Raw genomic sequence first — 14,872 nt, 5'->3', positions numbered from 1 at the left:
TTTCATCACCTTAAAAAAACCCCTAAACAAACCCCATACCTTTTAGCTATTACCACCACCACCCCAGTCTGCTCAAGCAACCATTAATTTACTTTCAGTCTTACAGATTTCTCTGTTCTGGATATTTTATATACATGTTTTCCTAATATATGGTCTTTTGTTTCTGGCTTCTCTCACTAGTATAATGTTTTAGAGGCTCATTCATGTTCTGTTATGTGTCAGTTCATTCTTTTTGTTTGGGTGAACAATATCTCACTGTATGACATAGACCCATTGGTCAATTGATGAATATCTGGGAGGTTTCCACTTTTTGGCTATTAAGAATAATTCTGCTATAAACATTCAGGTACATATTTTTGTGTGCATGTATGTTTTCATTTCTTACCTAGGAGAGGAATTTCAGGTTTTATGGGGACTCTGTTTAATCATTGGAAGAATTGCTAGATTGTTTTCCAGAGTGGCTACACCATTTTACATTCCCAGCAGCAGTATATGAGAGTTGTGTTTTCTCCATATCTTTGCCAACACTTGTTATGTAGCTTTTTGATCCTCGCTATCCTAGTGAATGTGAAGTGGTATCACATTGTGGTTTTGATTTGCATTTATCTGATGGCTAATTATGTTGAGCATCTTTCCTCCTATTTATTGACCATTTGTGTATCTTCCTTGGAGAAAAGTCTGTTCAGATCCTTTGTGCATTTTTTAATAGGTTATCTGCTTGTTATTGAGATAAAATAGTTCTTTATTCTGGACACAGTTTCTTATAGATACATGAATCCTTTTATGTATATGGTTTTCACTTTCTGATGGTGAATGTTTTTAATTTTGATGTAGTTTAATTAATCATGCATTTGGTGGATCATGTTTTTGGTGTCTAAGAACTTTGTAACCCCAGGTTATGAGGATTTTTTTTTCCCAACCTACTAAAAGTTTTATAATTTTATCTTTTGCATTTAGGTATGTGACCCATTTTAAGTGGGTTTTTGGGTTTTGTTTGTTTTTTTGGTAGAAGCTGTGAAATATAGATGGAGGTTTATTTTTTTTGCTTATGGTAATCCAATTTTTTCACAATCATTTGTTGAAAGGCTATTTATTCTCCATTAAATAGTTTTTGCCCTTTTCTCAAAAATCAGTTCTATTTCTATGAGTCTGTTTTTGGTTTCTCTATTCCATTCCATTGATCTATGTGTCTTTCCCTTCATCTGAACCACACTGCCTTGATAATTATAGCTTTAAAGTAAGTGTTAAAATTGGGTAGCATGAGTCCTTCAACTTAAATCTTCAGAATTGTTCTGGCTATATTAATTTTCTTTGCCTTTGCTTATAAAATTTAGAATCAACTAGTCTATATCTACAAAAGTTTCTGTTAAATTTTCCAATGGAATAGCATATGTCTTCTGATCCATGAACATGGGACATCTCTTCATTTAGCACCTCTTTCACTTAGATCATCAGCATTTTATGGTTTTCCCTTTATGGAAACTTTACATCTTTTGTTAGATTTGTTCCTAAGTGTTCATTTTCTGAAGCTGTTGTAAATGATTTCTTTCTGAAATTTCAGTTTCCAGTTGCACAGTGCTAGTGCAAAGGAATATGTTTGATCCTTTGACTTTGTTAAACTCACCTATTCTAGTTTTTTGGTGATTCCTTGGGATTTTTTTTTTTTTTGTCTTTTCTAAGCTATAGGTCTTTGTTTCTTTTTCTTGCCTTATTGCATTTGTTAGAAAAATAGAAGCGGTGAAAGCAGCAATTCTTGTCTTGTGGATGTTAATGTTTTAAAAGATTCTATCTAACATTCAGTGTAATGTTAGCTGTAGTTTTTAATAGATGACCCTTATCAAATTGAGGACGTTTTCATCTATTAACTCCTTGCTAACTGAGTTTTTCTCATGAGTGGATCTGAATTTTCTTAAATGCTTTTTCTCTATCAATTGATCAAGTTTTTTTCTTTAGACTGTTAATGTGATAGATTATGTTCATGGATTTTCTTTTTTTTTGCTTTTTAGGGCCATACCCTCAGCATATGGAGGTTCCAGGCCAGGGGTCGAATTAGAGCTACAACTACTGGCCTACGCCACAGCCACAGCAATGCCAGATACTTAACCCACTGATAGAGGCCAGGGATCGAACCTGCAACCTCATTTGTTTCTGCCGCATTACGACCGGAATTCCTGTTGGTGGATTTTCTAATTTTGAACCAGCTTGTATCTCTCCATACTCTGTTTATATATCTGGGCTCGTTTGTTGAGGATTTTTGGCTCGTTTGTTGAAGATTTTTGTGTGTTCATTTGGAATATTGGTCAATAGCTTTTAAAAAAATGTATTATCTTTATCTTGGCTAGGTATCAAGTTAATGGTGGGCTTATTAACTGAATTGGGAAGTGATTCTTCTACTTTGTGGGAGAGATTTCTAGAATTTGTGTTAAGTCTTTAAATGATTTGGAACTTGGCAATAAGACTTTAAACAATGGATTCAATTTTTAAAAATAATGATAGAACTTATTTATCTTACAAGTTAGATAAGTTTAGTAATAGTACTTATCTATGATAGAATTTCAACAATACTTCTATTATTGAACTTAGTTTTCGTAGTTCATGTCTTTCAAGGAAGTGATTCATTTCGTCTACTTCTGTATGCATAGAATAGTATTAAAGAAGGTATCATTTTAATGTCTTGGGTCTGTATGGTATCTTTCATTGCTAAAATTGGTCATTTATCTTTTTTTTTTTGGTTGGTCTTGCTAGAGGTTTATCAATTTTATTACTCTTCTCAAAGAACTAGGTTTTGATTTGCCCCATTAAATTATTTCAATTTAATTAAAAAAATTTTTTTGCACCTCCTTTATCATGACTTCCTTCTGCTGGCTTTGGGTTTATTTTGCTCTTTTTCTGGTCTCTTAAAGTGGAAGCTTACTGGTTTTGAGAGTTTTTTCCTAATAGCAGTTGATACATTGAATTACTAAGAACTGGTTTAGCTGCCTTCTGTACATTTGTTATTTTCATTTTTATTTGATTCAAAATATTTTCTCTCTTTAGACTTCCCCTTCCCTGACAGGCATGAGTTAATTAGAAGTCCATTGTTATATTCTAAGAGATTTTCCTCTTATCTATTATTTTCTGGTTTTATTGTCAGGAAATATACTTTATGAGGTCAGTTCTGTTAAGTTTTTCTTTTTTGGTTTTTAGGGCCACACTATGGCATATGGAAGTTCCCAGGCTAGGGGTTGAATCAGAACTTAAGCTGCTGGCCTACACCATAGCCACAGCAACGTGGGATCCCAGCCACATCTATGACCTACACCATAGCTCCCAGCAACGTGCGATCCTCAACCCATGAGCAAGGCCAGGAATCAAACCTGCGTCCTCCTGGGTACTAGTTGGGTCCTTTACTGCTGAGCCATGACAGGAACTCCCTTTTAAATTTCTTAAGGTTTATTTTATGACCTAGGATATAATTTGTTTTGGTGACTGTTCCATGTACACTTGAAAAGAATGCTTATTCTGCTGTTTATCCAGTTGATTATTGGTATTATTCACTTCTTTTATATCCTTGCTGATTATTTTCTAGTAGTTGTATACATTACTGAGGAGTCTCCAGCTGTATTGAAGCTTTGTCCATTTCTCCTTTCAGTGCTGTCAGTTTTTGCATCTTGTTTCTAAGCTCTGATGTTAGGTGCATACGTATTAAGATTGTCATGTCTTGGTGAATTGAGCGTTTCATCATTTTTTTAATATCGCTCTTTATTCTTGGTAATCTTGATAAAATTTCTCGAGTTCAGAGTTCCCGTAGTGTCTCAGTGGTTAACAAACCTGGCTAGTATCCAGGAGGACGTGGGTTCAATCCCAGGCCTTGCTCAGTGGGTTAAGGATCTGGCATTGCCATGAGCTGTGGTGGAGGTCACAGACGTGGCTCAGATCCCAAGTTGCTGTGATTGTGGCTTAGGCCAGTGGCTGTAGCTCCGATTCGACCCTTAGCCTGGGAACCTCCATATGCCTCTGTGTGGCCCTAAAAAAGACAAAACAAACAAACCAAAAAAAAAAAAAAACTAAACAGTTCATTTAATCTCTTTTGGAAGGTTATGTGGTTAAGATCATAGCCCAGAGATCAGAACTGCCTAGATTTGAATCCACTTCCAAGTGTAGGTCTGTGACCTTGGGCTAATCACTTACCTGCTCTGGGGCTGATTCAATTGTAAATTGAGATAACCTTACTCAGTTTGGAGGACTACGTGAGATGATTCATCTAAAACATCTGACAATAATACTGATGGTAAAAAAAACATCATTTCTAACCACAGCATTTGATTAGAAACATCTAGTGTTTTTAGGAGTTCTCTTATAATTAGAAATACAATGGAAGGGTCAGGTGCCCTCTTTAAAAATAACACTTGTGAAGAAAGGGATTATTAAATACAACCTGAGTCAAGTGCAAAAGGAAACTTCTTTTATGTTTTTTTTATCATCAGTAATACCTTGCAGTGTTTACTTTATATCTTGTTTAAACATGAACAGTTCAAAATCGTATTGTTTCAGTTCCAATAATAAACAAGAGATCTAAGCCGACTAACACAATACATGACTGTTATCTGTTATTAGCAGCCACTTGCTGGAATGCTGTGGTAATCAGGTGAGGGGGTTACACAGACCTTGAGGTGGGCTGAATCTAAGGGTGAATCTGTATTAAGGATAGCCCATAGTAGTGATGAATCTAAATAACAAAGTGACCTATATTGCAAAAACACTAGGTTTTTAATGTCTTAGCCTATTTGTCACAATCTTGTGTCTATCTTTAAAAAACCATTACAGGGAGTTCCTGTTGTGGCTGAATGATAGGGATCTCAACTAGTATCCATGAGGATGAGGGTTTGATCCCTGGCCTCACTCAGTGGATTAAGGATCTGGCACTACCTTGAACTGTGGTGTAGGTCATAGACGCATCTCAGATCTGGCCTTGTTGTGGCTGTGGCTGGCAGCTGCAGCTCTTATTCAACCTTTAGCCTGGGAACTTCCATATGCCATGGGTCAGCTCTAAAAAGCAAAAAAAAAAAAAGAAAAAAAAAAGCCATTACAAAAGAATGTTAGTTAACAGCTATATTATCTTATGAGATTTTGTTTTTTCCTATCATGCATCTTACTTTAGTTCGAAATTTAGTTAATGGCGTTCCCCTTGTGGCACTGGGGAAACAAATCTGACTAGTTTCAGGTTTGATCTTTTTTCAGGCCTTGCTCAGTAGGTTAAGGATCCCCTGTTCCTGCAAGGTGTGGTGTAGGCTGGTAGCTGCAGCTCCGATTCAACCCCTAGCCTGGAACCTCCAAAAGCTGTGGGTGTGGCCCTAAAAAGCAAAAAAAAAAAAAAAAAAAATTAGTGGAGATAGCTTTTTATTGTGGTTCTATTATTACATTGTTAGAATAGTTAAATTAGAAGAGAAATAAATAGAAAACCACCCAGCAAAGAATGCATTTCAGTAACTTTATTGAAAGGTATCCCTTAGTACCAAAACATAATGGTAGTTGGTTATGTTACCTCTGTCAACTCAAAATTAACACTGATGTATTCAAAATATTGAAATTTATCAATCTTTTGAGCAAACTGGAAAGTTATCCATAAAACATGGTTTACAAAAGCATAAGATATACTGTGGCTCTTTGGTTTATTTTCCAATGCATATCTACGTATAATATGCCCAAGTTGGGTACAGCCATCCTGGATATATGCAGGCCATACATTGCACTGAAGAACTGTTTATAGAACTTTAACACTGCACATCTCCTTAGATTCACCGACGTCCTGAATACTACTTCAGCAACCTTATAATTATGAAGCTGTCTACTTAACACTTTTTTGGCACAGTAGGGGTAATTAGTGAAAGTGTATTTTGCTTCTTTCTAAGCAAAATTCTAAATTAGAAGCAATGATGGTTTTATAAAAACAGTCCCTAGTAAAAACTTCTGGAGTGTAAATTTTTCAGAAAGTTTTCAGAGTGATGTTATTTTGAGTTACTACTATAATAATTTTCTTGATGGGACTGCATTGAGGCAGTAAATTTTATATAAAATTTTTTAATCATGGGTACAAACATCACCTGTTTTCTAGAAGATTAAATATGCCAAAATTACTAGGTATGTAGTTTGCTTTATGTGAAATGCCCTGAAATTTAAATGTAATTCTCATGTAGCAATAAAGTCCACATCTCTGGATTATCTGTTATTTGCATTACAGGTGCCAAGAAACTATTTTCACTGCCTAGAATAATGACCCTTGTTATGCCTTAAAAGTGCATTTATGAAATGTTGGTTTTGATGTAAACCTCATTATTTAAATTTTAAATTAAGTAGGTTACCATTTTTAACACCACCTAAATACAATATAATGACCCAATGTAGAAAGTTGGATCAATGTTAGAAATGACGATTCACAGTTTAACTTCCCACGTTTGTCATTAGCTTTTCACATTTATGCTGTTAGCTTTGATTTGAATGCTTCACAGGTGAATTCAAATGTGGATAATTCCACTATAGGGTAATGTTAATTAGGCAATTTCCCCAAATCTGAAAACACCAATGTTAATCTAGTTGTGATGTTTTGAGGCTTCACAGCTTAAATCCATTACAACATGATGAAATCCACAGCTCAGGATTGTGGAGAAAGGCTTCAAAGAAGAGTTTTGTTGTTGCTGTATTAATCCTATTTAACAAATAGAAAATCAAGTTATTAGATGTCTTCCAAACACAAATATTACAACCTTTTAAAAATGAACTGCTTACATCTTTTAAAAAATTTATTTATTTTTGGCCACACCCATGGCATGCAGAAGCTCCCAGGCCAGGGATGGAACCTGTGCCACAGCTGTGACAATGCCAGATCCTTAACTGCTGGGCCACCAGAGAATTCCCTAAACTGTTTACATCTAACTAAGGTTCATAATCATGTCTTATGTAAATGTGTTTAATGTTAACATTTACTTTTGAGTAGAAAGAAAAATCACCACCTTGATTAAACGGCAAGAATGTATATTATGTTTTAGTGACAATACATATAATACACAAGTTCATAGTGATTTTGTTAATACGCTAAGGCTCTCAAATTAGTTCAGGGTGTGGTTCAAACTTTTGGTTCTGTTCTCTTAGGCCTGTGTTATTTTTAAATGAGTCAAAGCTTGAGTCTACATATGGCAAAATGATGTGCAATTAAGAAAACACTGGGAGTTCCTGTTGTGGCTCAGCGGGTTATGAACCTGACTAGTATCCATGAGGATTTGGGTTCGATCCCTGGCCTCCATCATCTCAGGTTAAGAATCTGGCATTGCTGTGAACTGTGGTGTACACTGGCAGCTGTAGCTCCTATTCAACCCTTAGCCTAGCAACTTCCATGTGCTGCAGATGCAGCCCAAAAAAGCAAAAAAAAAAAAAATCATTTTAGTGGTACTTTTAAAGTTCAGGTTATTAAGGAAGAGGTTGCTTTCTAAGCTAATAATGTAATGAAATGGCTAACATATATAAGGTATAGATAATTCCTTACTCTTAGGGTATTGTACCTTGAATGGAGTAAATGCCCTCAGAATCTAGCTGATTAGGTAAGTGAAGTCATTTTCCCCTTTGCTATTCCAACTCTATCTTGTTTATTTTGAAAATAATTAAGATTTTTAAAAGATTTTTGTCTTTTTAGGGCTGCGCATGCAGTATATGGAAGTTCCCAGGCTAGGGGTCTAATCGGAGCTGTAGCCACCAGCCTATACCACAGTTCGCTGGATCCTTAACCCACTGAGCAAGGCCAGGGATCGAACCCAAAACCTCATGGTTCCTAGTCAGATTCGTTTCCTCTGCACCACGACGGGAACTCCAATAATTCAGATTTAAATTCTTGAATTATAGAAGGGCATTATAGCGTGAGAAAAATTTCTTTACATGGAGAATAACTATGAGCCAAATTTACCAATTAAGGGACCATTTCAGGAATTGTTGGAAGGTGAGTTATTCTGTAGTAACTATGCTTCAGTTGCCGTGCAGTACGCCCAGAAACAATCCATTTCAACTTCTGAACATTTGGTTTGGAACACTTGTTTGATGAATATTCAGTTAAACACTTGGATACGAGCTCTTGCCAGAAAGTCAAATCTCTGCCATTTATCTGTGCATAAATTTAAAACATCTATTAGTTAGAAGTCCTACAGTATTTAATTACAGAAATTGCAACCTTATCAACATGTCTTTCCTTGTCAAAAAAATTTGAGAATAAGCCACTGAAGTTTCACATAAACACATGACATCTCATTTACTTCAAGAACAAGTGCTTTAGTTTCTTTTACAGCTGTTACTAGAATTTAGGCTATAACCTTGACATACCTTGGAATGTTTCTGAAGACATTCTGCTCCTTCTGCTAACTCTACACACTTCAGTGCTTGGATCTCCAATGCAATGATAGACAATGCCAACACAGACGGCTAAAACAGAGAAGTTTTAAAGTAAATAAAGTAGATGTTGAATATAAAAATAGATACGTTTAATCTTTATGAAATATTTACCTTTGCTTTAGAAAATATGATCCTGCAGTAGCATGCCTTAAGTTGAGCTTCCAATCTTTCAAAATTAAGGCTGTTCCTCCTTTAAAAAGAAAATGAGATTAATTTTATGTAGATACTTTTGTATCCAGTCAAATGAAATTTTTAGAAAAATAAGTCAATTTTATAATGAAGCTTATGTACACGTATCATAGAAAATAAATTATCTGCAGAATTTCCCTTTCTTCAGAGACATTAACTGCTTAAGGATACCATACGTGATTTTTAAATAATTTGGGCAGTAAGTAAATAAAAAGCATCATGCCACAACTACCAAGGTTTCTTTCCTTTTCATTTTAATTACTGTATTTTTGAATCTAAAGTTCCCTTTTCATTAATCTGTTAGATACTTACCTACTAGGTTCTATAAGTTAACTAGTCTATAAAGGAAAAATAATTTTTAAAGAAGTTGAAATGTCTTTTAATCTCAAGAATTAGCCTTCACAGACTTCAAGCAGCTACTTTTGACTGAAAGTCTTCTCACTTCTGCTAGAGAATGAAGTGAAATTCAAGGAGCTCAGCTGTCATTTTACTTACTTTGATGGGAATTCTCCCAGGATACTGATTTTTATGTAACACCCAGACAATACCATTCTGATTTTCAAATCTCCTTTGTTAAAAACAAAGATCACATACCTTTCATATGGCAAGCTCTCTTGAAGGAGTGAATAATAGAGTTGTAGAAATTGAAAGGCAGTAGTAGCTTTGACTTTCCAACACACCTTCTCCAACACAATCTTTTCCATTCTCATCAAGTCTGAAACCGTGAATCTATACTGGCTTATTCGGATCAAATCAGTTGCCAATGGGACATTCCTTTCCTCCTCTAATGATTTTACAGCCAAATAGAAGCAGCTCAGTCCAACACACCCAAGGTGCTTGGGCTGTACCTAAAAAGACAGTAAGTCTACATTTTTACCTTATTTCAGTTAAAAAAAAAAAAACGTAAAGGATAATCTAGAACTCAGACCTATCACTTCAAAAATGTATCACTGAGTTTATTTCTCAGCTGTGACGGATTTAACGTGATCCGCTGGTGCCTCGCAACCACATGTACACATTTGGAACCAATTTTTGAGTAAATGGACTAAGTTTCAATACAATGTTCGGTTTAACTTTTTTTGGTTTGTTTATAACTATAAGTACTGTATTCTAGTTGGACCAAATTATCTGATCAAAGGCTTATATGAAGACAGCTTATGCACAAAATTTCTTTCCAGAATGTTGCATTTTTTCAGTCTGTTTTCTTCTGTAGTTACAGTAAAAAATGTTTGTAAATACTTCAGTAGATACTCTTTACTCTGCCTGTAAACCTCTATTCACTACGAATCTTTTTATCATTTTCTGAATGTCTACAATCAAAATTTGTCACTCAAAATTCTATTCACTTTAAGTTCCAGCTCAACTGAAACTTTATTTTCTTAATATTCCTTGCACTGTAGGATAGTACAAACATTATTCCCACTAGGAGTATAATATGCTTAAGGGACAAGTGAATGTCATTCATCTGTGCAACATTTATAGAGTTAAAATGGTAGTGCCTGCACATGGTGTCTAAAGAGATGTTTAATCAGTCTATTGCACAAGTTTCTTGAACCATTTAACTCAACAAACACCAAGTTCTTTCCATATATGATGCATTTTGTTAGTGAGGACTAAAAGACGAGTTTCATTTTCACTGTCACATTCTTTCATCCACCAATGACCATGGGCACACAGAAGTCAGATGTATTTTTAAACTCTGAAAGCTACACGGATGTCCTGCCTATCCACTGTAGGGAAATAAATATAAAATATATGGAAACATTAATATATATGCTCATTCGGAAAATTCTACTATATGCAAACTTAAGCTGGAAATGCCAACCATAAGCTGGACTTGAGTAGATTAAGGCTAAAACAATTAGAACTTTACCATATATGAATAGAGATTAAGAAATAAACTTCATTGACTTGGTGGAGAGCATCAACAAAAGAAGTATAATTTTTTTTAATGGCTGCACACATAGCACATGGAAGCTTCCCAGCCAGGGACTGAATCTGAGTCATGGCTGTGACCTATGCTACAGCTGTGGCAACTAGGGATCCTTAACCCACTGCACCTGGCAGGGGATTGAACCCACACCTCTACAGTGACCTGAGCTGCTGCAATTAGATTCTTAAATCACTGCACCACAGAAGGAACTCCTTATTCTAATTCTTAACTCACAATCTAGCATTCTGGCTCTAACATATTTCTTTAAAAAACAAGAGTAAAAAGAAAATACACAATCTACCAAAAAGGCTCACAGCCAACTCTCCTACTTGGAAACTCTGGGATTAATTATTTGGTATTAGACCATTTTTCTTTTCTTTTTTTGGGCATGCCCATGGCATGTGGAAGTTCCCAGGCCAAAGATGGAGCTCACAGTATAGCAGTAACCAGAGCCACGGCTGTGACAATGCCATGTCCTTAACCCACTGGGCCACTAGAGAACTCCAGACATTAGAATATTTTCTTTTTCTTTTGTTTTTTTGTCTTTTCTATGGCCGCACCCACGGCATATGTAGATTCCCAGGCTAGGGGTCTAATTGGAGCTGTAGCCACCGGCCTATGCCAGAGCCACAGCCACGTCTGTGACCTACACCACAGCTCACGCCAACACTGGATCCTTAACCACTGAGCAAGGCCAGGGATCCAACCCACAACCTCACGATTCCTAGTCAGATTCGTTAGCCACTGAGCCATGACAGAATTCCAGATATTAGAATATTTTTCAATGTCAGAAGTCTAATAAATGATGCATTACTCTTGATTAAAAGGAAGAATATTTATCAATGCTGTAGTACACATGTTTTGGCTACTTCCTGAAAACAAAAAAGGTCAAGTTTATGAATACTCCCCAAACCTAGCAATACTATCTCCAAAATCACTGAGGAAAACCAGGAAACTCAGGGTAATGTAGCTTTAAACGTACCTTCATTTTGGACAGGAATCTGTCCAGTAAATTCACAGCTAGAGAAAATGTCTCGGTGTCAAAGCCAAAGAACTGAGTTAAACTAAGAAGATCTTTTACTTCAAAGTCCCTCAGTCTTGCAGTCATCCTAAGACCATTATCGTGTGCAGACTCAATTAGTCTCAAGCCGCAGACCTTTGGCTGACATCTCGACTCCTGTTCCAACAGGGCATTCAGCTGGTGTAGCAGTTTCTGAGAGTCAGTTGTTGTTGGTACTTCTATCATCTATATATAGAACAAAGCCCAGAAAGGAGTGAAAGAACGGGGCCTTCCTGCCTTGTGTTGTGCTAAGTGCATCCTAACACAAGTCTCCCCTCCCTCAATGCTATTAGTGAATCTAAGTCGAGGCAAAGCGCCATCTGTTATTCCCTCCCTCCCCAACCAGTTGGTCACATCCTAAATTGCTGAGTTCCTAGAGGGCAGTAGCCATGCTTTTTTAAAGGAAAAAAAGAGCAAATCTTCATGCCCAAAGTTTGAAATTATATAGCAGTAGCTATCCGGCCATTTATGAGCAATGGGAAATTTTTCTTAGTCCTTAGTCCCTGATATGTAAAGAGAGTATGAGGTTATTACCTACTTCATAGACTTGTGTGGAATAAATGAGATCCCCTAGGTACATATGTACATAGCACACATAGCAGGTGCCTGATAAACACTGGACAATGAAATTGAGCTTATTTCTAGCCGTAAATCTGCCTCGTTGAATGGCTGTGAAGATTAAACATGATTGAACAAGAGTTTAACGTATAGAGCTCGGCACACAGTGCTCAAGAATTGTTAACTTTTATTGGTACTAGGAAAGAAAGCTTAAAGGGCGTTATGGAAGCACGCAGTGGGGACGGGAGGCTAACGCAGCCTGCAAGGGGAGCCTGGGGGTTCATTAATTTAAGATAGTAAAGAACTTCTACTAGGTCCCAGCACAGGCTTAAGCCCAGGATACACTGTTGGTTCCTCCCACCAACAACCAATACACAGGAAGGCAGGGGATCTTTAGGGTTGGGCGACGGAAGTGGTGGGCAGATGTGGAACCACTAACTTTTTGGGTCCACCTCTTTCGCCCCAGGGTTAGTGCCTGGGACAGGGCCGACCTGACATTAAGACGCCTTAGGAGGTCGGATCTGGCCCCGCCCCTCCAGGCACGGACTAGCCTGAACTTGTTACTCTGGAGAGTTAACCGAGGAAAAGGGCGCAGGACTTTCCCCTCACCCCGCGTCTCTAACCCTGCTCCCTGCCCGCACACCCAGGTTAACCTGGCAATCCCAGCTCACCTTGATCGCGACTGCAGCTCCTCAGCGGTAACCACCCTCCCCGGGCCTGCTCTCACCTCACCCCACGATATTAGATTCGAGAAGTCTACGAGGCGAGGAGAATCGCGGGCAAGAGTGGAGAGGCCCGGGGAGGGGAAACCGTCCTGGGTGGAGGTCTCCGCAGCGCTGCGGAGCCAACACTGCCCTTCGCAGGGTCAGCTCGGAGCCGAAGGGCCCGCGACCGCCCTCCTGAGTAATATATTGGAGGGCGGGGCTTTCTCGCGGCGGTGGGAGGACATCTTCGCCGATGATTGGTGTACTTCTTTTGATGGATGGCTCCAGTGGGCCAAACAGGACAGGTTCATGGGGAATAAGTCCCGCCAATCAGCACACACTCTTTCCACTTTCCGCTATTATGCTGGAGTCAAATTCTCCGCCCCTTGAGGCCACGCCCCCTACCTCTAAGAGTCTCTCATTGGAGGATTTCCCCAAGTCTCTTCAATGAAGAGGAGGGGCAGTTAAACGCTGCGCGCACAAACCCAGGCCCGGGTAAGGCCTCTGCTGGCAGGCGTTTTGGCTGGAATATTATTCCAGAAGGTACTGGGAGTTTTTGTTCCATTCGGTTTAGTACAGTGGTTTTGCCTTCTCTTTCTAAAAATATAGTGCCTAGTTAAAAAAAAAAAAAAAGAAAGAAAGAAAAGAGAAGAAAAGTGAAGTCCTTGTTTGTCATTACAGATAGAGCGTGGTGGATTTTCTGTGGTATAGTTTATTAAATTTCCAAGTTTCTCCTCATGAACTGTGGAAATCACTTCTTCCTTGCCTTTGCTTTTTGTAAAATTTATCAAACAGCGGAATTTGGCTGTGTGAATTCTTGGTCTTCGCTCAATTCATGAATTTGATTTTTGAACAAATTAGAAATAGAAAAGTTGGTAATTCTTCAACGGCTTAAAATGAAAGGTCTGTGGTTGGCTCTAAAAAAGAATATGTATACAATAATAATTGTAGTGACTGTGAAGCTCAGCCCACAGAGCTGTGTGTGAAGCAATGCGTTCTTTTTATTTGCTGCCATGAACCTAATCTCTGATTGGGAGCTTCTGCCAGGTTAGTATGAAAATAGTTAGCTTGAAGCCTTCCTGGACTCCTTCCCTTTTGTCACAAATGTGAAGGGTGTATATTAAACGAGCCGGAGGATTGGTGAGCCAGTTGGTTATCAGTTGTTATGGACTGTACTATGGTATCTCTGTTCTCCTGGCCTCCTCCTGGTGGGTGGCTACCTGGGCTTTGAAATATGAACATCTTGGAGTTCCCTTGGTGGCAAAGTGGGTTAAGGACCTAAGGATCCTGCATTGTCGCTGCTGTAACAAGGGGGTTGGATTCCTGGACCCAGAACTTTGGCATGCGGTGATGAGAGGCAGGGGTCAAAGAAACAAAGAAAAAATGAAAATCTTGAAGATTTGCTGTTTGCCCAGCAGAGTACTGCCCTGAGGCAGTGATGAGACCTGAGCCCCATAATGGGTGCAGAGTCCGGGTAGTGAGGGAAAGGAAAGAGGAAGGGAAAACCAGAGGGAAAAAGTTAATACCTCAGCCATATCACCAGGTCAGTTTGGATGGGGAAAGGGCTTTGGTCATCCTTGAAAATAAACTGACATAATGAATATAAATAGGTAATTTAAAACGTTTAAAAAGGTTTTTGTTTGTTTTTGGTTTTTGGTTTTTTCGGCCAGCCTTTGCCGGCCCTGAAGGTTCCCAGGCAGGGCATGGAAACCTCAGCAGAGCAGCAACCTGAGCCAACCACTACGGTAACACCACCAGATCTTTAACCCATTGCTCGCCATAGCAGGAACTCTTAAAAAGTTCTTTTTCCAATAATGTGTGAGTTTATAAATGTACACATTTCTCCTTTAGTAACAAAGGACAAAATTTAGTAAAGAAATTAGGAATACACATATATACATATGCATTCTTTCATTATTATTTGTTGAACACATAATATGTGCCAGTGGAGGACAGAATATACTGGTTCCTGTTCTTGTGGAACATGTGGTCTTGTGGACAATATAAATACATAGA

At 38.0% G+C, this 14,872-nt stretch overlaps 1 protein-coding gene across 1 annotated transcript; it reads right to left on the bottom strand.

Moving 5' to 3' along the window:
* Positions 1-5,456: 5,456 nt before the first annotated feature.
* Positions 5,457-13,049, bottom strand: CCNG1 (cyclin G1). Its single transcript, XM_047782878.1, has 8 exons — positions 12,824-13,049; positions 11,517-11,780; positions 9,196-9,449; positions 8,524-8,602; positions 8,344-8,442; positions 8,004-8,128; positions 7,934-7,954; positions 5,457-6,685 (listed from the first exon to the last, which is right to left on the bottom strand). Exons 2-8 carry the CDS (start codon positions 11,778-11,780, stop codon positions 6,592-6,594), a joined length of 936 nt encoding a protein of 311 aa, XP_047638834.1. The 5' UTR covers positions 12,824-13,049; the 3' UTR covers positions 5,457-6,591.
* Positions 13,050-14,872: the final 1,823 nt, after the last annotated feature.

Source organism: Phacochoerus africanus, chromosome 1 (genome assembly GCF_016906955.1).
Source record: "Phacochoerus africanus isolate WHEZ1 chromosome 1, ROS_Pafr_v1, whole genome shotgun sequence".
NCBI classification, from domain to species: domain Eukaryota; kingdom Metazoa; phylum Chordata; class Mammalia; order Artiodactyla; family Suidae; genus Phacochoerus; species Phacochoerus africanus.
The sequence above is the reverse complement of the archived record's forward strand: the minus strand, read 5'-3'. Positions and strand labels throughout refer to the sequence as shown.